At 45.0% G+C, this 24,616-nt stretch overlaps 2 protein-coding genes across 2 annotated transcripts; one reads left to right on the top strand and one right to left on the bottom strand.

Moving 5' to 3' along the window:
• Window positions 1-1,771: 1,771 nt before the first annotated feature.
• CFAP100 (cilia and flagella associated protein 100) lies at window positions 1,772-11,195 on the top strand (the record flags this gene model as incomplete). The annotated part of the gene is made up of 12 exons (XM_082289100.1): window positions 1,772-1,849; window positions 3,071-3,260; window positions 3,867-3,934; window positions 4,603-4,766; window positions 5,352-5,432; window positions 6,028-6,209; window positions 6,304-6,442; window positions 7,163-7,211; window positions 7,777-7,928; window positions 8,657-8,792; window positions 9,270-9,472; window positions 11,033-11,195. 12 exons carry the CDS (start codon window positions 1,772-1,774, stop codon window positions 11,193-11,195), a joined length of 1,605 nt encoding a protein of 534 aa, XP_082145226.1.
• A 1,507-nt stretch (window positions 11,196-12,702) lies between these two features.
• Window positions 12,703-24,251, bottom strand: ZXDC (ZXD family zinc finger C; the record flags this gene model as incomplete). The annotated part of the gene is made up of 10 exons (XM_082289054.1): window positions 12,703-14,901; window positions 15,703-15,804; window positions 16,589-16,761; window positions 18,554-18,638; window positions 19,337-20,022; window positions 20,594-20,764; window positions 21,355-21,485; window positions 21,607-21,685; window positions 22,583-22,735; window positions 23,222-24,251. The coding sequence occupies 10 exons, from the start codon at window positions 24,249-24,251 to the stop codon at window positions 14,815-14,817; spliced, it is 2,697 nt and encodes an 898-aa protein (XP_082145180.1). The 3' UTR covers window positions 12,703-14,814.
• Between the last annotated feature and the right edge of the window lie 365 nt (window positions 24,252-24,616).

Raw genomic sequence — 24,616 nt, forward strand, 5'->3', positions numbered from 1 at the left:
GTGCACCGAGGGCTGAAGCTCCAGGTGCTTGCTGCAACTGCTCTGCAAGGTTCACAAACTGTATTTAGGCATTTGACTGCCTGCCCAACCCTGCCCTGACTGGGCTTTCTCCAAAACTCACAGCAGCAGCAGGGGTGATGTTGTTCCAGGATGCAGATGAGAGACCCCTAGAGAAAAATATTCTCTTACATTAATCAAAGTTCAGAGAGGCTTGAACTCTAAGTAACCAGTCAAGAAGGTTCTTGGTAAAAGGTACTTCAAGAACTGAAAAGGAGAGAGAAAACATCTGGGATATATTCAAACAGACTAAATTTTATCTCACCCTCTGTGTCTCAGCAGGGAAAGTTTGACACCTCTAAAGAATAAGATACTAATTGGGCAGCTGCAGAAAAAACACAAAGCACCAAGGACGGACATGGAAATTAGGCCAGATGAGTTTAGCTCAAAATACATAAAAACTGGAGGCTGTTCAGAGCAAAAACTGATGCTCTAAAATAGCCCTAAAACTAGTGCAAGCAGAAGAGGATATTTTCTACGGCGTCTTATAGCCGTGCAGATCAGGAATGGTGCCAGCAGCAGAATTGCATCAATTGAACTAATACCTCACTGAGCCCAGCTTGCTGCCTTTGGTGATTAAAGGAGAGCTTTAACAATGGTCTATCTGTTCTTTGTAAGTGAGATCATTCCAATTATGCCTTGTCCCTTAGGATCCGTAGGAAGAACTACAAAAAGACTGGAGTCAGAGAAACAAAAAAGTAACCTTCAACAGTTTGCCAACCTAAAATGAAAGGCAACAGAATTCTGTAAAGTGTGTCTATGCTGTCCAACAATCATTTAGGCTTATTGCAAGAAATACACAATGCTGAATCAGTTACTGGGAAGAGCTTTAGTGAGTAAAAATGTAGCTTGTGAACTAGTAACAGGAGGATGAAAAAGCATGGGTGTGGATCAGAACTGGTGACTGGGTGGAAAAAGAGACAAGGGACTTGGGTTGCTTGCTATCTCCAAATTTGTTTTGTTGCTTTCCCATCAGTTTACATGTCTTTTGCACAGCTTTCACATAAGCCAGGGATTAACATCTCCTTTTGGAGGTCAGAACATACATGTTTTCCAGTTTAATGGAGCTATTTGTTAATTGCTACAGACACTAAAGGCTCAGTGGTTAAGATACAGAAAGCCCCTCAGCCTATCACTGCTGTAAAACTTACCACATCAATTACTGGCAGATCCCAGCTGACTGATTTGTTTATGATTTTCTTTGGGCCAGGGTCAAAGACAGCATCCTGACATACAGCATCAACATCTAAAAGTTTCTCTTACAAAACTGAAATGGAAACCCACCTTGCACTGTCAGGTAAGGACACAATGCTCTGGCACCTTCTCCTTGTCAGGTCAGAGGAGAGGCCTGAAGTCAGGTTCTTCTGCCTCAAAACAGATGAAATGGGTAAAACAGCTACAGACTTAGAAAAATCCCTGGCTGAAATGCTGTTGTTGATCATAAGGTATGGTCAAGTGATATAAACTGTTCAGAGGTCTCCATTTTATCACTGGCTTCTCAGAAGCCCTATCCAGCTCCCTGCCCTTGATCCAGCATTGTTAGACATCTGCAGCTGGGAGCACTGCCCACCCTCCAGGTGTGACACAGCACATCCCACTCCCTTTCCACTGGGTCCAGATATTCAGCTTCACATCTTCTATGTCCTCATCCTGGTTTTTTTGTTGTTTTTTTTTTTTTTTCCCAGAAAGCACAGAAGAGGAAGAAGGAAACCCAATGAAAAATCCATTTAAAGTCCCACCAGATACTGAACTTTTCTCAATGCGGGACAAGGAAATTAAAAAGGCACAGGCGGTATGTACACATGCTTTAAGCTAAACTATATAACAAGCAGTTACTAAGGCAGGCACCCACCCAATAGAATACCAAAATTTCGTGCATGAGAGATCAAAAGACCTCTTCATGAGAAAGCTAGGGATGTTCAGCCTGGAGAAGAGAACGCTCCAGGGAGACCTGATTGTGACCTTTCAGTACTTAAAAGGTGCTTATAAAAAAAGAGCAAATTTTACACAAGCAGATTATGATAGAATAAGGGGGAGTGGCTTTAAACTAAAAGAGGAGAGATTTAGATTAGATGTTAGGAAGAAATTCTTTACTGTGAGGGTGGTGAGACACTGGCACAGGTTGGTCAAAGATGTTATGGATGCCCCATCCCTGGAACTGTTTCGAGGCCAGGTTGGACAAGGCTTTGAGCAACCCAGGATAGTGGGGTGTCCCTGTTCATGGCAGGGGTTGGAACTAAATGATCCCTAAGGTCCCACACCAAATTCTGTGATTTCGTGATCTCTGAGAGGTCTGATTGTTGCAGGGGGTTGCACAGCCTGGCATAGCATGGAAGGAAGCAAGAGGTCTAAAGCAAGCCCTCCTCACCTCACACTGGTGACTCATACAGTCTGGTTTTTGCTTGGGTTGAAGGTCACTGTAAAATTGTGGGGAAGAGCTTAGGAAGCAGTACACTAAGGCTGTCTGATGAGTGATGTCCTCAGCATAAACCATGCCCAAACTGGGCAGACAGCACTGAACTACATTTCAGTCCATGTGAAAGCAAGGAGCAGGAACACCTTTTACCCTCCAGAAGGTTCTGGAGTGGGTTTGAATAGATCCTCTCAATCTGAACTTAATGGTTTAAATGTCTTTGTGAAAGCTGGACTGAGCTGGTTGAGTGTGGGCTGTCCTCCTTTAACTGGGGGACTCAAAGGATGAATCTCAGAAAATTTCCATTTGCTCACAGGAATAACCCAGGAAGGAAAAATGAGGACACTGAGTGGGTACCAACTGGCACAGCTGGTGGATGGATGCAGAGTACAAATCAACAAACTAATGAGAACAAGTGCTAAGAAATTTAGTGTTTCAGTTGCCTCGAGAGAGAATATTATTTGGATTAGTCAGATAAACCAGGCAAACATGCATCAGCAGGGTATCAGCACTCTGCAAATTTCTAGGCTGTCAATAACTTACTCATGTCTTTAAAATAAAGCACAAGATCAAACTGTCCACATATCTGATTTCTCACAGGAACGTGAAAAGAGGAAGACTATGAAAGTCCACGAGAAAACTACTTACTCCACTAAAATTAAGGCAAAAAGTGGGTTGAGGAGAGCTTTGAAAAGGGAGGAAGAAGAGGAGAGCAGAAAAGAGGCAACATGTGAAGAGAGACTGAAAGTTCTTCAGGAGCTGCTTTCACGGAAGTTAGCCATGAAAAAAGGTGGAGAACAGTCACTGTCTGTGCAGTGGTGCTGCTCAGCTGGGTAACAGCCTAAAGCAAAGGCCAAAGAGGGCATGGGAGGAGCAGCTGGCTCTGGCTGGTTTTGGTGAGGTCATGCAGACAGTTCTGTGCTGTACCTTGCCAACCTCTGCATGCCTGAGCCGTCTCCAGCTCAGGCGCTTATGTACAGAGCAAGGGCCACCCCTCACAGTAGCCTGGGTTCCACCAGCCTTGCAGCAGCTGAGCTGGCAGCCAGCTGAGAGTTTGCAGGATCTTGCATCATGGAAACCTTTCTACTAAGCCAACCTAAAGTTGTATTTTAATGGATACAGGCTTAGATTCTCTGGCTCTGACATGAGGAGTAGATTTGCCATTAATGTCTAGAGGACAAGGACCAGATTCTCCACTCCGTTCTACCTGGTTTTACTCCATGAAAACCCATACAAAACTGATCCTAAACAAGGTTATAACTAGAATACAATAATCAATATTGCTGACTCCAGTGCCAGCCAGATCCATGCTCATGGCAGCCTACATATTCACTGTGTTTTGCCTTGGCCATATCTCCCCCTCCATAGTCTAAGCAACTTTATTTTCTAATTTCAGACTATGCATTAGACAGAGAGACTTTCCATGGCTACCTACAGGACAGAAAACAAATCTTTTTTCTTGAGGTACTTGGCTTTCAGCATGTTACTTTCTGTTCATTTAATTACTCTTCCCTGTGTTGCTTTGTTTTGATGTTTATTCTCCTAAGATCTACTGCCTAGAGATCTTTCCAAAGTGGCACACATCAGACCTCATGAACTGACTGTCCAAGTCCTGTGTTTCAGTCACTCAGAGTCTGTCGCCCAGCAATTCCCAGCCAAGAAATACAGGAATGTAGGTCATTCCCATCATTCAGTAGCCACCATGAAACAATTCCATTTGTGAGATGCACAGATATACTGACCTTTGGCTACTGCTGTCCTATACATAAATTGTAGCTAGGAGCTATTCTGAACTCAAGGGAATGGAGTAACTGTGCTAGAATATCCCCATTAGTCACCTCTATTATTGTGCTATAACACAACTGAATCAACCTTTGTCAGCCAGGAGTTAATGCAGTGTTGGGACTTCTGAATTCTGTCTTTAGATTCACTGCTAATTTGCTATGTTCCTTCTGAAATAATTCCTGGCCTCCATGTACCTGGCTTGCACTAAGTCACACACCTGGGTTTGAAATCCTTACCCTCTCTGCCCACAGCTGCCAGGTATTTGGTAACCAGGTACCAAGCTAAACCAATGTAGCTTTAAAACCAACCAGCTGATGTAACTGTGTTGCCTTTGGGGTTCATTTCAGTACACCATTGCAGTAAAGCGAGGGGAGATTGAAAGGATGGAGAACATAGCAAAGAACGAGGAAAAGAAACTGGAAAAGGCTGAGAGAAGGATGGAGAAGGATGCTGCCATGTTTGATGAGTTCCTGAAGGAGAACCATAATAGCTCTGTTGAAGCACTGAGAATGTAAGGAATGTTGATGGAACCACCTGTGTGCTATTTCATTCTGGGCACAGGAGATTTGTTGCTTGATCTCCCTGCTGGGTTTTGGCTGAACACCCTGAGTTTCCCAGAGTTACAGTTCTCGTGGCACTTTCTTCCCACACATTCAATAAAAGGAAGGAGAACAACAGCCAGGGAATACTCTCATTGCAAAAAGCCCTTGATCTGGTGGCAGCAAGGAACCTGCTGGTGGCCCCACCACTTCCATTCTTCTCACAACACCCTTACTGGAGGGAGATGCCTCTCCCCAACCCCTCACAGTCCCTTCAGTGAAGCAAATTGAGCACTTTGGCCCATTACAGGTATCACAAGGGCAGAGCTGCAACTGATGCTCAGCAGCAGCCACATTAGGGAGGCCTGAACACTGGAATGCCATGCTTTGCCAAGAGAAAGAGGGTCTTCAGGCAGGAGCCAAGCATCTCCTGGGATACATCTACAACACAGATTTCCAGGGCTCATATCACATCTTTTTCACTGTTTCATAGGCACCTCAATTCACTACTCACTATTACATTGTTTAATGGCTTATGTTTATGCATCCTTTCCTAGGGCCAAAAGAGAAACCTCAGCAAAGACAAAGAAAGTAACAGAGATCCAGGGAATCACTACCCAAATAAAGAAAATCCAAAGGTAAGATTGCTCATTACTCCTGCCTAACCTTTAACAGCTCCCACAGTGCTATAGCTTCCCAGTCTTTACAGGGGATAGATTTCTAAAAGTGTTCCATTTTAAGAGTCAAAATGTTTTGGCTTTTGTTTTCTAGATGATGGTTTTGTTTCTAAAACAACTCATCTAGTTTCCTAACGACATTTTAAAGTATAAGTATTCCAAACCCAAAATTAAATGCCTAACATCAGATTAAAATCCACACAAAACTAAGTAATGCATTTTAATGGGGACCTAGGGAAAGACAAAAGAAATAACTATAATTACCATTATGAGTTGAGCTAGAAAAATTTCTCATCTCTTTTCAAATAAAAATTCAAAAATTAGCAAGCTCAGTACCATAGCAAAGGTCTGGCCAGAGATATGACCAGGCAGTTTCCACATGAGAAACCACAGAGAGCACAGAGGGCAGGTTCCCATTTGCCTTTGCATGTCCATGAAAACATGCGTCCTCTCTCCCCTTCTCTGGATGAAACTCAGTATCAAGAGTGAGAAACAACCTGTTCAAACAGGAGCTTCCCTCCCCGCTAACAAACTTTGTCCACTTCTCTCAACCCAGTGATATCTCCAGATTGGAGGACACTCTGCAGGAGTACAAGATGTACAGGGACATCCTCTACCAGCTATCTCCAAAAGAGTGGCAGGAGGAACACAGAAAAAGGCACGAAAAAGAAAAGGATATGAAAACAGAATCCAGAGTTAATGAAAGAAGTGCTGCGCCTGCCCCCACCACCGAGCAGGGTGAGTGCCAGGAAAGTGCTGCTGCTTCTCCCTGCGAGAGAGCCCCAGGCTCTAAGTGGACACCTCCTCTTGTCTCCAGACCAGGGTCTGACAGCCAGGACAAGCACTGCCCCTAGCATCAGTTTTACGGATATGCCAAGTTCCCTGCTGTTCTCAGAAAGTTTGGATTTCAGGTCACATGATGTCATGCCACAGCTCAAACACTTCATGAAGCCTCTTTTATCAAGAGAACTGTAAGTACCAGACAATGCCAACAACAGACTTAAGTACTGTAAAGAGCACTCAGCTGACTGGGAGTCAGCACAGGGGAATCCCACTGCTCACCTTTGCTGGGCATACCAAGATCTGGGGTTTACTGGATTCAAGTACCAGCAGAAAGCTGTCACATGTGCAAGTCAGTACCTATATGCCTGCTCCAAGTGAGCTCTGTCCTCAAAGGCTCTGCTGAGAGCCTGCCCCAAGTGGGGCTGGCACTAAGATGATGCAAACAGAGGTTTTTAATCCTTCATGGCACAGGGTGATAGGTACAAGTGAATGTGATGAGCAGACTGAGCTGCCAACAGCAGCCAGGCACCCCTTCCCCCTCTTCCAGCTCTTGTGTAAAGAAGCATTAAACAAAGCCTCCCAGTGAGTTTAAAGGCATTTGGATCAACACCCTCAGTTCAGGTTCATGTGTCATGTTCCAGCTGCACTGGCCAGCACAACCCAGGGCAGCACAAAAGGCAGCTTGCTCATGGACAAAAGTAGCTCCTGTGCTGCCTGTTTGTGTGACCCCTAGACCCTACTGACCCCTAAATATCCTACAGCTGCACGGAGGCAAAGGTGGGAACGTGCAAAGGACTGCTCAGGAGTAAACAGCGACAGTGAACAATAACAGTGTTCATATGTCACTAACGAGGTCTGCTCTGAGCTGTCATTTCTCTAAGGTCCTAACACACAAAATGCTTTTTCAGAGGTTCATTGGAGGATGCAGAAAGTGAAATCAGCTCGGATGAAGACGAGGTCAGAAGTCTTACATTGAAATATTTGCATTTTGTTTGTCCTGCATCATTTACCAATGTTACTAATTTCCCTCACCTTTTAACCATTAGTCACAGTATTGAGGAGTTACTGTAGTTACAAATTATAAATGTATGTTTAAACATTCATAAATGTTCATGATTTGGCAACACATAAATACCTTAGTTTAACTTTCCTCCTTCATTTTCCAAAAACCTACCATCATCTCTAAGCTTGCCATCCTCCCATGAGATATGACATCATATAATGAAAGATTTTTAAATTAGTGCAGTTACTGGCTTACAGGTGAAATTGAAGCTTTCCCACTCACAGATGTTTGCAACACTTTTTACCCCCCAAAGTACAATTTGTTTCGGTGGTGAGTTACTGAGGCAAAGCTACACACATGGCAGGAAGGTGGGGCATGTTTGTACATGGACAAACACGGACCTCTCCAGATGGAAGAGCGTTTGAACAGCCAGGGCTGGTGCAGCCCAGCCTCTGTGTAGTTCAGTGGAATGGAAGCTAGAGAAGGGAAAAAACTCATCACACGTGTTTTCCACTCCAGGAGCCTGAGCTCTATTTTACCGATCCAGAACAATTGCTGACTACTTTCATGGAGATGCAGGATGAGAACATATCCTACATCCAGAACTCCCAGGATACTGAGGAGAGCTGGAACAAGGTCCGACACAATTTCATCACCACACATGAAAGCATGTAAGTGTGACCCTGCAAGTGATGGGAAGGTGTTGCTGTGCTCCACCTTTCAGACATAAGTGACCCCTCTGCCCCCACAGACACCTCCCCATCGCAGAGCACGGTAATGCTGTTCACACAGCAGGGTCTTCCTTGTGAGCTCCACCTATGCTTACTAAAGGAGATAAGAATTGAGCTTGGGACTAATTCCTTAGTCCTAAAGCCACAGGCTAGGGAACTGATGCATTAAGCATCCTGGCGTGGATATAAGTATAGTGTAATTCTCATGAAGACCAAAGGAAGAAACAAGGCAATTCCTGGAGCGACCCAGAGCAGCACCTATGCTGACTCAGTGCAAAACCTTCCTCGAGGAAGACTGCAGGGAACCCAAGTGTCATTGTTATCTACAATTTCAGTGGCAGCTAGACATATATATTCCCATTTAAAATGCAGTTTATCTCCTTGTGGAAGTTTTAAGGGTAATTTGGATCCCCCACTGACTTACTAAAAAGCCTTGAATGTTTAGCTATGCTACTTTTCCCTCCCCCACACCAGCACAGTAACTGCTTTTCCAGAAAAAAAAACGAAGTTCCCTGTGCTCTCGGGCTGTGGGTGCAAGCTCCCAGGAAAGGCTGAAGTGTTATCTCCATCTGCCGGCAGCAGGAGGGAACAACCCAGGCTGCGGAGAGCAGAGCCTGTGTTCCAGAGGTGCGCTTTCCAAATACCTCCTCTCTCTCTCTCTCCTCTAGGGAGAAGGAGTTGGCAGCGCTGAAACAGCAGGTAAACACCCTCCGAGCCACTGTCGCCAAGGAAGAAGAGAAAGTAGCCGATCTGAAGCTCAAAGTTCAGCTCGTCTCCTCTGGAGAACACGAAGCTGATGACCAGGTACACGCTGGGATCCAGGCAAGGGGGGTTCACGTGTGTACAGGTGGTTCCTCTCCACCAGCCACATCCATCCCGGGAGCAGAGCAGACAGGGGTTGCCCTGGGGAGGGACCAGCACTGTTTCCCAGCAATGGAGCTACAGCAAGGGAGGTTTGGGGCACTGCTGAGGCAGCAAACTGGGGCAAACGTGTCTGCTCCATGCAGCTGCTGTGAGGTGATGATGTCGCAGAGACAACTGGGCAGCTGCCACCTGTCCCAGGTCACAGCCAAACTGGGAAGATGAAACCAACAGGAGAATGGCTCAATACAGCCATCTGTCCCTGTCATTGCCGTTAGCCAACCAGGAAACAAGCAACTGAGTCTTGTTGAGGGGATTAAAGTGTTTCCTGTATGGATTTCCTTCGGTTTTGGAGGGATACGATGGTTGTATTTGGCAGAATCCACATGTGCCACTCACCATATCTCCTGTCACATCTAGGACAAAATTCTGACAAGCCTGAACAAAAAGGTGCTGGAAGTCTATTTGCACTGCACTGGAGACAATGAGACAAACCTGCCAACAGTAGAGATGTTAAAGGTAATAGAAAAAAAGCTCAATGACTTGCTGGACAGCGTGGAGAGAATCCCAGCAGCAAAGATAGAAAAGGCTGTGAAAGCCATAAGAAAGGAACAGAGGGCAAGGTAAGGCAAGACCCTCTTCTGGAAAATGTCTCTATTTTTAAGTGTTGACAGCTGAAAGAGTCAAATCAACCCAAAAAACTCTAGCAGCAATCTGAAATCCCATGTGAGCAATCCATCCCATTTTACTTCTGTAAGGGTTCTACATTCATAGAACTTGCATCTCCTTGTCAGTGAGCAGCAGCCCACAGCTACGTTAGAAAAGACCTGCAAGCTACATTAGAAAAATCTAGAAGAATAAAAAAGAAAACACTAAACCCACAAACAATAACAGATTCTATGATGAGAATCGTCACTTTAAGAAAAGAATTTACAGTAACAAAATTAAGCTGAATAAATAGAAAATTAAACCTCAAGTTAACACAGTCTGCCTTCCCCTGATATTTTGTCAGGCTTTAATATGTACATAAGGGCATTTGTCAACAACTCCAGCTTTGAAATGTTTCTTCTACAAAACTTAGTTTAACTTGTATTACTAGATTAAATAGTAGCAATTAACACAATCAGTGTAAGTCCCAAGATGAGACACATTCCTTTAGGCCCAGTTACACAAGATTTCCCCTCACAAATAACAGAGATAACTGAACTGATGACTGTATCCGGCCATCCTCAAGTGAATCAGACAGATTAGAGTGAGGATTTAAAGCCTGAACAGTGACATTTCCCTTCTGCTTCTTCTCTTTCTCTGCATCTTTATTCAGCTGTGTAGTAGAAAAGGTATGGTGCTTCTTCCTGATATTCTGTGAATGGATTTGCACTCTTAAATTGCAAAATAAGTAAGACACACATTTATTCTATGCTGGGGGTGGAGGAGAATAATTCAGGAAAGATACCACACACTCTACCCCCCAAATAAAAATCAAAACCAATTAAAAAAAAAAAACAAACCAAAAACAAACAAAAACAAACAAATGAAAAACCCACCAAAAAAAACTCAAAAAACCCCCCAAAACCTAAAACACAACAAACCCTTCAAAGAGCATTAAACATTTTCCTTAAGATCACACAGTTAAGACTGCAGTTTATCTGCACCAGTGTTCCATAGCTTGAGCCCATTTCTGATCCAGCATTTCATTTCCATAGGGAACAGGAGCACCAGTGTTGGCCTGCACTGTGCCCCTCTGGGCCCAGTGTAGCCCCGTGGGTGTAACACCCTCCTGCTCACCCCCGTGCATTACAGACCTGAGAGAACTGGGGATACAATAAGCATCACCCCTCCCCACAGCTGGTGAGCATCCTGGTCAACTGCAGGGCATGTCACCTGCTGAAAGGGGTGCAGAGCATGTCTTTAACAGAGATCAGCTGTCCAACATCTGCTGCAAAGCCTGACATGCTTTTTCCACCCATCACTCCAAAAAGAGCAGGACCAGCTGCAGGCAGTGCCTCCCTCTTATCCCTTCACAGCAACCAACTCCAGCAGCAGCTGTACCCAAACCCCTGTGTTCCAATGGTTAGATGTAAGGTGTAAGATGTAATGTTAGATGTTGATGCTGTGTGTCAAAAGCACATCTGGTGTAGCTGCATGGCGCATTTAACCCATCCTTTATTCCCTCTCTTCAAAAGGCTCAGAGAGGAAAAGCAGAGACAACTGAAGCAGCAGCAGGATGAAGGATTGAAAAGGGACACGGAAAGATCACAGCTACCTGAAGGAAAAAAGGTAAGTGCAGTGGTCTGTGGGAACACCTCACTTCAACAGCTCACTTTGGAGAAGCTGGGGGTACACTGAGTATCAAGTGTTTAAGGGAAAAGTGTTATTAAGGGGACTCTGCAGCTGTGTGGGGATGGCACCTGTAGCCAGGTGTAGCCTAATTTACAAGAGTGATGTAACTTAAGCCACTGCTGGGAAGTCAGTCACACTGCACATTATTCCAGCTCAGTGTCCTTCCATCATCCTTCTCTTGACCACATGGCCCCCTTCACTACTTACCAATTCTCAGTAAGCTCATTTCAACTCATTAACTTGGCTGTATTAAACAAAGCACAAAAATTGGCAAATGAGGAAGCGGGCAGCAGCAGGACATTCCTGATAATGGCAGCAAGGCCCTAGATCAGCTCAGCCATACCATCAAACCACACCTTTTCTGACAAGTTCCACATCCTGCCACACTGTGCTCTGGCCCCTTGGGAGGCTCAGTGCCGAGCTTCTGCCATGGCTCCTGCTACACCTTCCCCAGCTGAACACGGCTCTGAGGACACACCAGTTCTGGCACACACCAAAGCAGGGACAGCACAGGTGAGAGCAGAGGCCTTGAGTCCCTGCCCTTTTAGCCAAGAGAAAATAAAATAGAGGGTTATTTCTCTGGATCTCCACCTCCCCCTCCTCTTCCTGACACAGCACTAATGAGTAGGTACAACAGTGAGTTGTAGAAGCTGAAGCAGGAGCACACAAACAGCCTTCAGGTGCTTCACATTTGCTTTCCAATACAGAAGCACACTCAGCAGACACCCTGCAGTCTGCCTAGAGATCAGGGTAAGGGCCACAGCCCCCCCCAGCCTGGCAGCACAGGGCAGCTTTAGCTGCCTGGTCAGACACCCTACCAAGCACTGATGCAGCACCTTGTCCTCCTCTGCAGAACTTCAAGACAATGGCCTTGCATTCCAATGCACCTGCCAGGAAGAAGAAAGAACAGCCAAGGAAATAGATAAAGAGAAGGAAGAACAATTACGTTATTTCTCTTGATGGCACAGCCTTAACCACAGCTCATAGGGTTGATGCTGTTCTGGAAGTCTTTTGTAGATCTATTTTGTCAGTCTTTGCTCAGTTGAACTTTACTGTCCCATGAAATTTCCTTCTCCTACCCTAAGATTCCAGAGAAAGTTTGCAACCCTTTTTCCCCTCCTTCGATATTTTGCCTAAGAAAATAAATAAAAATTCTCTCATTTTGCTTCCCAAGCTCCTGCTAAGCACCAATGCTTTTCTCATTCAGTTTTTGATGCCAGTAGCACTATCCCTACAAACCTGAGCACTGAGATCTATCACATTCCTAGGCAACAATCCTTGTTAAGGCACAACTAAGCCAGGCACCTCACAGACATTTATGACAATCACAGGTCTTTTGAAGGACTATAAAAACTGAGGGCTATGCTCTAATCCAAAGTCATTATAGACTTCACCCCACTACAGTGGAGAAGACGAAACCGAAGGAAAAACACAAGCTCTGCAGAAATCAAGCTGCCAGCAATTAGCTTTGTGTCAGATGCATCCATGCAAAGAACAACACCCAGTGACAAACTGACCATAAAAAAAAGCTTTATTAACCCTTTTGCACCAGCAGTTCTTCAGGTATCCATTGCCAGCAATGGAGCCTAAGCCAAGTGATCCAATTTTCCGCCCTCAAGAGGTTAGCACTTTACATTCACTTACAAAGCTGAGTGAGGTACATTTTCAGAAGTAGAAAGATTTGGTTGCAAGTCCCATAAAAAGATGGAGTGTTCCTTGGCCATTTTAATAGATTACAAACTGGTATGGTCCTTGAGAAGAGAATAATGCAGGTATTGGGAGCTCGAGGTGTCTCAGCTTCCAGGGAGAGCATGGTGACCACTAGAGCAAGACCCTTCAGCAGAATTCCTCCCGGATCTTTCCACCTCTCAGGAGTGGACTCCAAGCTGCAGTCACAGCCATCAGGTAGCTCTCATCTACCAAGTGGAAATCCAGCCTGAGAGGGATCAGACTTTCCCTGGACGTAAGCTGTAAACTCAGAGTGAGAGGAACAGAGAGACCTCAATGCTCAGTTAGGCTAGATAGAAAAATAAAGCTGGTTCGACCAGAGATATAATACTGCCTACAAATCAGGAGCTGAAGTTCATTGTAATCTGTATGCTTTTTTCCTCCCCAAGTCTCCACTCAAAAAAAGCATTTATATGGACACATACATAGTTCAAAAGGCACAGGAAGTAAAAGCATTTCTGAACGACCTCATGTGAATTTAACATCAGTATAACTGTAAAATAAATAAATATGTGCAAGATTAGAAAGATCACAACGTTCTCCTCCGTGACATATCTTACATATCTTGTAAAAAAAAAAGAAAATACACATACGTGCATACACACACCTCACTGAGAATAAAAAAAAAGTACAAACAGCCTTTTATCAAACTCCTATACATACTTTTACAGGCATTCAGGACATCACCATAAGAAACATTTAAATTACTACCTTAAAACATAACCAAAGGTGGTTTTTTTCCCTATACAACCCTATACTTATTCAGGTGTCTGCAATCCAGGTAAGTTAGAGTACATACAACCTCTCCCCCCACCCCCAAGAGAAACTGCAGTTTTTCAGGGACAAATCTTCCTGGGCAACAACTTTCCCCCTCACAAAATACTCTGACAACTGCATATTTTGTAAACCAGAGGGAAGCTCCACGTGCATGTGACGCTCTGGGATAGCAACAAAGAACATGTGTTAACAGTGTTCAATTAACAAAACAAAAACACCAAACAACCCCAAATAAAAAGGTAGTGGCCAGCTCACAGGTAACTTGGCAGCGGTTTATAGATGAGATAAAAATCAAGGTGCTTAAATTTACATGATGGTCAACATTCCTCCCAAAAAAGGGAACACAAAGATAAAACAAACCTCTCTCAGATGCTGTTGGACTCTTAGCTAATCACTTACAGTGAGTACAGTTCTATTGCAGTTTTCTTTTTCAAGTTTTGCTGGAAGAATTCAGCAAAGTATTTGGGATGCAGAAGCAAGGAAAGGGAGAAACTCAACATGAGCTACAAACTGATTCACAGCTAAGTTAACATTTAGAATCTAGCTTTCTAAAACAAAGATTTTAGAGCATCTCATTTTCATGGCATCGAACATTGATTTTGTTATATGTGACATTTTATTCCAGTTTTCTGCCAAAACACAGGGGCCAAAATAATCCTTTTTTGTGTGTGTGGAAAACACTTGCAATTTTTAGCTCTTAATTCCTTGATGCCCCTGGCTCCAAGGGGAAACCAATGGAAGGAAAATCTTAACTGTCATAGGCAGGATTATAAATTTGCACTTGTTAGCTGTAGAATACTTGCTTTCCTGTGAAAACAGTAAATATTACCTCAGTTTGAAGTGTAACAAAGTACTTCTCCCTGAAACAACACTGTACAACAGTCTGCCTCAGCCTCCCCAGCCACCAGGCAGACAGGTTATCTTACACAGGCACATCAAGTGGGATTTACATTTTTTTAAGAAAATCTTTCAGCTGCAACTGCCTTTAGCAAATCACAAAGAGTGCAACCATACTTCGGTTCTCCTACTTTTTGTATTTTCCTTGGAAAAAGACCCACACAATTATCTCACTCTGTCATGATTGCCCAATTTGTTTTCAAGTAACTGTTCTTAATAATCGTCATTCCAGATCCTGTAAATTTATTGTGCTTCCAGTGAACTGAGAGTTATCAGAACCTGCGTCATCTTCAGTGGAATTGTGTGGTTCCTGTTAAAGCAAACAGACAGCATGAAGTGCTTTCACCTCTAGATGCTTTCAAAGCTTATCAGCAAGATTATCTTGACATTTATCCAACACCACAGAAATGCTTGGAATGGCTCACAGGAAACCCACAGATTTCCCACTTCAGGATCCACCCAAACAGTGTTGCCACAGTTTTTTTACAGAACACTTCAGATGAGTATTACTAATGGAAAAATATCTAAAATCAGTTTTTCCTCTGCTAACTCTCTACTATGGCAAACAATCCCACTCCTCCTGTATTTCTAGGTTCTGAGGAAGGTGTCCCTCCTCAATAAAAAAGCTTTATTTTCTATCCAGGAGAAGCACACATGGCAGGAATAGGTGCATTGCAGAGTTTATCAAAGACAAGGTCCCCAAGCAGGCTTTTTAACATAACTGACACTCCCATAATAGCACCACTCTGAAATCTAGGCTCAAGATATTACTTCCTGCTTCCCACCCTTCCTGTAGCCTGCAACATTCCAATTCTGATCCTCTTTCTTGACCCACCTAGTATGTACAGGATGGGATCAGGAAAACAAGGACGGGGCATTTTAGAAAAAATGAGTAACATTTAGTTATTCGTTACTCAGTAACAGAGGAAAAAACCAACCACCTCTGATGTATCAAAGGTTGGTAACAGACACAAGGTAAGTCATGCAGTGCAGCTCTCTGCTTACTACTCCTTGTGAGTGAAATTCAACTCCCAATGGGAAACAAGGTATTTTCATCAGGCAGAACAAGAGAGTGCTCACAGTAAACTGTCTTTACTTTGCCACGCTGTACCTGAAGTATGTAAACAGGTAAATCCACTGTAAGCTGAGAATGTGATGAGGAAGACTGAGAGCTCAGCTGAAAGGGCAGATCTCCCTCTCCTGGGGAATCATCCTGTGAATGCAGAAACATGATGAAATTACACAACCCCCAAGTATCTCAGCACAACATGGCAAATTTCACTCAGCCTCACAATCTTAAAATATCTGATAAAGCCACTGCACTGTACTAGTAAGGCCTAGATCCACAAAGCTGTGGAAAGCTAACTACAACTTAAATCTGAACCTAGCTCAGTGTTACAACCTACTATCTTGTCCTCATCAACTTGGAACACTGGCAAGATCTGAACAGGAAGGAATGGTTCATCTTTCAACAAATCTAACACTCAGAAACATGCAACAAGTTTCATCATGTTTTCATGAAGCTGATATTAACATGAAAATTACAAACGTGTAACATCCATCAAAAAAACAGATCCATGGAGAACTCTGCCATTAGGTCTCTCCATATCAGAGTTGTTAGGAATAAATGAGAAGGAACTTACCCTCTCTCTGAATACTACACAGATACACCAGGCAAAAAATGCATTACCTGCCATGGTCCACTAATCAGTCCCCACCCAATTATTAGGTTGTTTGGGTTTTTTTTAAATCTTAAGCTTTATTTCAAGAGATTAGAGAAATAACAGTTTAGGCAGAAACTTCTTTCTGCAGGAATGTTTTCATGTCCATCTCATTTACTTCATAAATAAAAGGTGGAATAATATAAGAATACTGAGGAGCTCAAGACCCCATCCAGGGGCAGTAGTAGCTGAGTTCAGAAGTATTCAAATTCTTCCATAAATATGAGTCTGGAAAACAGAGAAGCTGAGCATGCTTTTTTTCTCCTCAGCTCTTACCTGAAGCAGCTGAATTTGCACATACTGGGCTCCAGTGGCAGAGTCCCTTATTGTCAGCCCTCCATTTGGCAGAACTATGTTACCACTCAGTCGACCGCCAGGAATAGATGACGAAAAGTTGGTAGGGCTTACTTTACCACCCTTGTTTTTCCTATGACCAGAGCCAGATGCCCCTAAAAGAAAGCAATTTTAGTATTTAAATGTCCAGAAAGAATTTGCCAGTTTTCAGCTAGTGTTTTTCAACTTTCTGCAGCTGTTTATACTACACAGCAAATGCCCACAACAGTGCAACATAATTAAGCACCATCTGACAGCTGCTAAAAGGCCAGGGAGCACTCAGCTGGAGAATTCCAGCTGCTGACTGAGCACCTTTTTACTTGAACACCATTAAAAAATCACAATCTGCTAAGCTTAGGGCTCTCCCCTGTGGCAGCACAGAAATATCAGCATATTTGTGGTGTTACGGAAAGGAATTAGGAAGCAGGACCGCATTTTCTACTTTAAATTTTGCAACTAATTTCCTGAGAAGTCATGCACATCATTTCTCTAAGCTGTAAAAAAAGCATAGTGAAGAACATTATTTACAGAAAGATTTCAAGGACTACTAGGCAGAACAGGCTACACAACTACAACTATCACAACCTTAAGCTATTTTCAGTTTAAAGCAGGATGAACCAGCTGCTGTATCATAAGCTGAAAAAAAAAAACCTTAATCAAAACAAAAGTAAGAATACGATCCTGTCAGCTGTTTAGGTTTTTGTTTGGATTTTTTAAAAAATCTGTAATAAATGAAGGGCTTGGATAACCTCTTTTTAAACACCGAACTTCTCTCTACAGTATTCACTCAATCTAGTTAAACCAATCAGAAATTCAAGACTCTCTAGACCCCTTTGAGAGTGTAGCATTGAGACAACAGCTGGTGAAAAGAGGACTACTGGGAGTCTTGAGCAGGAACGGAAGCAGGAATTTTCTGAGGTCGTCTTAGGAGACATGGAAAGTGCAATCATCTTTTTTAAACTAATGTCCAAACGACATGTTTGATGATACATGCCCATGTTTGATAATACAAGGCCCCTTAGGACTAGTTTCATGAAGCACTTATCCTTCCATATGATGATTCGCTGAACCAGACAGAATTTATGCAGGTATGCATTTTACAAATACACAAACACAACGGTTCTCAAATCAGAACTAGTCTCTTAACCCACCTCAAAAATTATTGCCTTGATTTTCAGAGGAGGAAGGTCTAAGAGACAGCAAGGCAGCACTAAACTCACTTTATACAAATTATATTGATATATCATAAACATATGATATTCCACCCCAGCCCCAAAGGTAGACACAACCTGAGCTCATGCAAGCCCAGTGAGGCATGGACCACGTCTGATCTGACAAAGGAATGGTTATTATTCACATCAAATGGCTTTGAGTCAAACTAAGAGGACACATCTGGAATCATGACCTAAACCTCACCCTGCACAAGAACTCTCTACAAGGCTAAAGTATAAGAAAGAGGTTTGAGTATATCTAGATAATCAAAAAATAAATTCCTTAACACTGTTACTAAGTGAAACACAGAAGCAAAATCCAGCTGATATTTTCATTGTCTGTACTGAGTAAAAGAGCCCCCTAAGTAAGACCAAAAGCATAAACAACAGAAAGCAAAGTGACATTAATTTTTTTTGTTTAAATAAGAAATTAAGAAGCAGATGAAGAGATGGACAGCTAGAGTCTTGTCATGAATCATGGGGCACAGCTTTCTTTGTAAACTTCCTGTGAATCTGATATTACACAGAATGTGATTATCCTGAGTAACAGATGGTACATCACATGCATAATTATTTTAACTAGCAATAAACAGAACGAGACATTTAAGAATGTTACTCAGAAACCTGCTCCCACTGCACTGCCAAAAATAGTAAATATTTTTATTTAGTAAATTTAAGAAAATTAATGGCTTCTCACCTGTGCTGCTGCCATTCCCTTTTTGTTTCTTTTTCTTGGCCAGCTGAATGGCTCTGTAGTCTGTTCTTGCAGACCCACTGCTCTCCTAGTTAAAAAAAAAAAAAAAAGCCCAGAGATGCAAGGTTTTTGGAATTAAGAACAAAACAAGACAATGAACACAGACTAATGAATTCTCAGATGCAGTTATCTTCTATGCTGCCAACACTGAATTCTAGTTTTCCCCAATCTTCTGATTGGAGTTTCAATAAACTCCCTGTATCTATTCAATATCTGGAGTTCAACACAAAAAGAAGTTAGCTCCACCTGTGTAAGTGTTCACATTTTAAGAGTGTAAACATTTACTTTGTAATGTAAACAAAAAGTTAAGGCTGCAGTAACACAATGAAGCAGAAAGGGAAGAGTACTTAAAACAGGAATGAGGACTGAGGTGAAAACGCTGCAGTTACTGTTACAGCTCAAATCTTTCCCTGGAATGAAATGAACAAGATGTAACATGTATTCCTGTGAAGTCCATTTCAGGCGGATGGCTGCTTATTTTGAAACGTTCTTCCTGAACGGTCCCCACCAGAATTCCAGTATTTCTTAGGAGAACTTGTCACCACACTGAATCTACTTGTGGAAACACACTACTCAACATATCGTTCTACATCTTTCATCAAAAGAGAGCCAAAATACATGATCTGCAAAATCTGAAAGGTCTCCCTATCAGGTGTGAGCAGCCAGGGATATCCCCAAAGTCAGGCTGTCGCATCTAGGGGTAAAGTGAATACAGTTACTCCATACCAAAAACGAGCTGCCAGTCACTGCGCCAAGATCCATTTCCTTCTGTGCACTGTAACTCCCTGGAGGGTTGGAGAACACAAACTGGGTCACTACTTTGCTGCCCTCCTGCTGACCAACCACATCTGAGCAGGGAAGCAAATTCTGTTCAGCTTTAATTGGTGTCAGTAACTCAGGCACATTGGTGCTGCCGAGGCTGCTGGAAGGAGTCAAAGTGGCTGTGTCTACTGTTAAATTATTGCTGGATGTCAACCCATGCACATCCTGACTGGAATTCCTCACTGACAGAGACGCCAGCGAACCCAAGGCTTCGGCATTGACAGTCTGTACATCATCCAAATTTAAAGTGCTTTGCTGTAGAACTGTTGCACTGGTTCCCAGCAGGAGAGAACTGTCCAGGCTCTGGGGCAGGTCACTGCTCGCCACCAGGATCAAGGGATCAACTGCCTGGCTCAGGGAATTGTTACTGACAGGCAGGTTCCCTCCCAGCGTCGAGCCCACCGAAGCAACATCGATTGTGACGATTCCAGAGTTCACCAGCGCCATGTCCGTTGTAATTCCAGAATTGTTACTGGACACATTGGAGAACAGGGATACGAGGTCAATGTTGCTGAGATCACTCTGCCCCGGACTACTGAGTTCACTGCTGGGGGTGAGGGAGCTGGTTGCTTCCAGCTGAGTTAGGAGATCTGAAAGAGAAGGGTTTGGTTATAAGACAGAGCTTTCACAGACAACAGGGAGAAAAGAAAGCTTAAAATTCTATAAAATTCTGTATTTTCAGCCTACTAAAACACGTCCCAACTTCTCTGAAAGCAGACTTAAGGAAAAGCAGCCTACTGAAATAAGTTCATTCCTTTACTGAGAAGTGCCAGTTACAAAAGCACTTGCCACAAGATAACACTAAGGCAGTACAGGCTAAGTACAGGATGTAGATGAGTGAAAGAAGTGAAAAGAGAAATCCTTTTAGTCCTTCCTCATATTCTACAGATGGCACAGAAAAAGACAAGCTCTACTTCATTGAAAACTGCTGCAATTTCTCACTATTTCAGAGGTCAAGCTCAAGTATCAGTTTCCAATACTCAGAGATCCCAATGAAAATTTTAGAGGAGGATGAAACCAACTTCAGTCTCAGAGAAGATTCTGTCATTCATAAAAATGGGACTCAGATTTCAACATCAGTAATTACACATTATTAATTTTCCTTAATAAACATTTAATTTTTCCACTTCAGCCTCTGATAGCCAGAGACAAACACTTTACCTGGGCTGAAGTTATGCTGCTTGACCATGTGTGTCTTCATACTGTGTTTGGAAGTGAACAATTTATTACAGCTGGAAACAGGGCACCGAGTCTTAAACGAGTCCACATCCTGAAGATGTTTTTTGGAGTGAATATACAGACTACTTCGTGCTGAAAATTTTGCACAACAGCCTGCAAGAAGATACATAAGGCTTTGAAGCTTCAAATTTAATGAAGTTTCAATTTAATGTCTTAACAAATCAGAGTATTCTCTACTTGCTATTTTGCAGCACCTGTGCATACACTCAGAGGAACCACAGGAAAGTAAACCTGTCAAAGGGTAGGGACAGCTCAACAACCCATTTCTGACAACATGAAACTCTTAAGTCATTCAGTGTGAAAAGCACAACCTTTTCACACTATGGCATCTGAAATTCATCATGACAACTGCTGGAAACACCAGCAAAAGGAGAAACAACCATCAAGAAGAGCTGTTTTACTTTAAAAAGTGGAATATTCCACATCAGACCCAAAATTCTTTGCTCCTGGAGTCCCACTGAAGTGGTGAGGGTGGTCAAGGTATATTATGCAACAGTTTGCTGTCATTCCTAACTCTGGGAATGATCACTTGTTCAGTTACAATGTCTTCCATTTAGTTTTACCTCTTCAAACCCTGTCAGAAGATTCACTCTAAATTGTTCCAGTTCTGTACCAAGCACACATAACCTTTAGAAAAAATACACACCAGTTACCAGGAAACACATACAAGAGTGGAGCAATACCTTCTACTGGACACTCAAACGGTTTTGTACCAAGGTGAGTTATACTGTGGCCTTTCAAGTGTTCTGCTCTTGTGAAGGACTTTCCACAGCCTTCTACTGGGCACATGAATCTCCTGTCATCTTCGTGTTTCCTACCAGGGAAGGAAATTGTCATTGGCATGATTAAATCCACTATTGCTTAGCTACTGGAAGAGAAACAAAGACAAACAGCCAGTGGCTTAGGACAATATAATCAGAAAAAGCTTCCTTTACCTTTTATGCCTCAGAAGCTTGGACATACTGGTAAAAGACCAGCCACAGCCTTCAAAGTCACAGATAAAAGGTCTTTCACCTTGAATAAAAAATGCTACATTAATAATCTCCTATAAAAACACATATTGCTACTAGAAAATATTAAAACCTGCTTAAGTTGAATTAATTTAAAACAAGACAACTCAACAGCCTCTCCTGCAATGCACTGCAGAGTACTATCACATCCCTTCCTCCTCGCACAATCTGGACTTTCTTTAACTCCAGGCTATTGCATCAGAGAGCACAGGGATTCATCAGTCCACCTCATACCTTGAACGTGCTTCAATAACCAGTAATAGCATTACTCAAAAGAGAAACACAGCTGAACTGTTTTTCCCTGTTTTCATGATCTGTCACTGTGTCTTGCTTATGAGACTGTGAAGTATGTGAAATTGGTTTCCATCACACCTATGAACTTTAAGTGACACTTTAAAAAAAACCCAAAACTGTAAAACCATGAAAAGAGAGGACAGTAGAGGACACACCAGTGGCATGACAAGGCTGTATTTCAGCTTTGCAGTGGTCCTTAGAAGTCAGAAGTGCTTGCCAGAGCTGAAATTTATCTTCTTGCTGGTCCAAACCTTGGCACATACATTCCACATGTTCTGAGTTTTTCAGCTGTTTGTTTGTATCAAGATTAGAATTTACGCAATGTTTTGAACATCTATGAACTTGGGAATAGATCTGGGATAGTTTTTTTCTGGACAGAGTGCAGAATGACAAAAGCCAAAGCTTTGCATGTCCTTAACTACTTTGCATATGACAATTTGATTCGATGGACTTCTACCCCCAGAAAGCCAAGAACCAAACGCTTTCACTGACTCCAAATAACTCATGCCATCCTTCCTGACTTTCAGTTTTTCCAGCACACTGAAGTCCACTTTCTACATACTATGTTCCATGTACTTCCCCAGGTACAAGTCATCCCTGTGAATACCTGTGTGACTCCTCATGTGGATTTTCAGTCGGCAGGCCTTATCATACTGCTTGTTACAGCCAGGGAATGAGCAGGTGAACTGCTCTTGCTCTCTGTAGTGGGCTCGATTGTGGGAGAATAATGCACTCACTGTGATAAACGTTCTCTCACAGCCTGGGGAGAAAAGGGAAACAGCACATCTGCTTAACAAAACTGAATCAGGAAAACTGCACTCTTTTCTCCCTCCCAGCTTTTAGTGAGGTACTTTCATGATAATTTTTCGGGATATTACATCAGGGAAAAGGGAAAAAAAAAAGAACAGTGAAATCCTAAACATTATTTCCAGGAATTAAAATTGTTTTGCCAAGGTAGGCAATCAAATATAGCCTGGGTTAAGGCACACCCACTGAAAGCTGGCGCCGTGTCTTGCGGTGTTTCACTGCATCAGCACCAAGTCGCAGGAGGAAAGGCACAGCATCCTCCAGCTCCCAAACTTTTCCTCTTGATAACTGGCTTGGAGGAGGACCTTCCTTGACACTCTGGGGTACCACGGAGGGGAAGGAGAGGCGGCGGGGAGAAGAAGCGAGCCGAGTGCCGCACGGCCTCAGGGCAGGGATCCCAATTTCTGGAAGGGGAGGGAAGGGAGCCGAGGCGGCTTACCGGGGAAGTCGCAGCGGTAGGGCCGCTCGGGCTCCAGGTGGCTGCGGCGGCGGTGGGCGGCGAGGCGGGCGGCGCTGGGGAAGCGCTGCCCGCACGCCTCGCACTTGTGCGCCGCCTCCTGCTCGTGGGCGCGGCTGTGCGCCCGCAGGTTGTACACGGTGGTGAAGCGCTTGGCGCAGCCCGGCGCCGCGCAGGCGAACGGCCGCAGCTTGTCGTGCGAGTGCAGGTGCCGCCGCAGCTTGTAGGCCGTGGCGAAGGACCAGGCACAGCCCGGCACGGGGCAGCCGAAGGGCCGCGCCGCCGCGCCCCGCCCGTCCTCGCCGCCGCCGTGCGCCGAGAGCCGGTGCAGCCGCAGCTGCTGCTTGCGGGGAAAGGCCTCTCCGCAGCGCGGCTCCGGGCAGCGGAAGGCCGGCGGCGAGCGCGGGCGCGGCCCGCCTGGCGGCTCGGCGGGGCTGGCGCCGGCGGCGGGGGCCGCGGTGCCCGCGGGCTGCTCGGCGCCGGGCCCCACCGTCAGGACGCCGTTCTCGATGCGCACCAGCAGGCTCTGGTTGTTGATAGTGATGGTCCCCGAGAAGGCGCCGTCCTCCGCCCCGCCGCCATCGCCGCCCGCGGGGGGCAGCGGTGCTGGCGGCGGGGGAGGAGGCGGCGGCGGGGCCGAGCCGGGGGCCTCCTCTGGTGGCTCGGCGGGCGGCGGGCCCGGCTGGGCTCGCCCCGCTTCGCCGCCGCCCGCGCCGGGCTCGGCCGCCCCGCGCACCACGTTGAAGACGAGGAGAAGCCCATCGCTGTCGGGCGCGGGCCCCGCCGGCGGCGCGCTGGGCGCCGGGCTGGCGCCGGGCTCCGGCTTCTCCTCCACCAGCAGCACCGGGAAGCTCACGTAGAGGCCCGGCGCGATGGTGCTGCCGGCGGGGGAGGGGGTGGCGGCGGCGGGCGGCGGGTCCCAGGCGGGCGGCGGCCGCGCGGCGGGGCCGCCATGTTGCGCGGCGGGCCGGGCCCGGGCCGCCTCCGCGGCCGGCAGCCCCTGCGTTTCCATCTTGGGGGTCCCTGTAGCAGCGCCTGAAACCGGAGCCGCGGGGCGGGGCCGGCGCGGGCCGCAGCGGAAACCCGGAGCGCGGAGTCTCGGAGCGGGCGCGGCGCGGGCGGCTTCGGGGAAACCCGGAGAGCGGAGGCATGGACGGGACGGAGCGCGGCAGCCCCGGGCCGGGGCCGCCCGGGTGGGAATGGCACAGCGGGGAGCGGCTCAGACGACATCCAGCGTGGCACCGCTGGACTCAGCTCAGCCCCTGGGGACTGTGCTGGTGTCCGTGGCCCGGAAGAGTTACAGAATAATTAGGGTTGGAAGGGACCGCTGGAGGTAACCCAGCCCAACCCCCCTGCCAAGGCAGGGTCACCGGAACA

The sequence above is a fragment of the Coloeus monedula genome, assembly GCF_965178545.1.
Source record: "Coloeus monedula genome assembly, chromosome: 11".
Taxonomy (NCBI): Eukaryota; Metazoa; Chordata; class Aves; order Passeriformes; family Corvidae; genus Coloeus; species Coloeus monedula.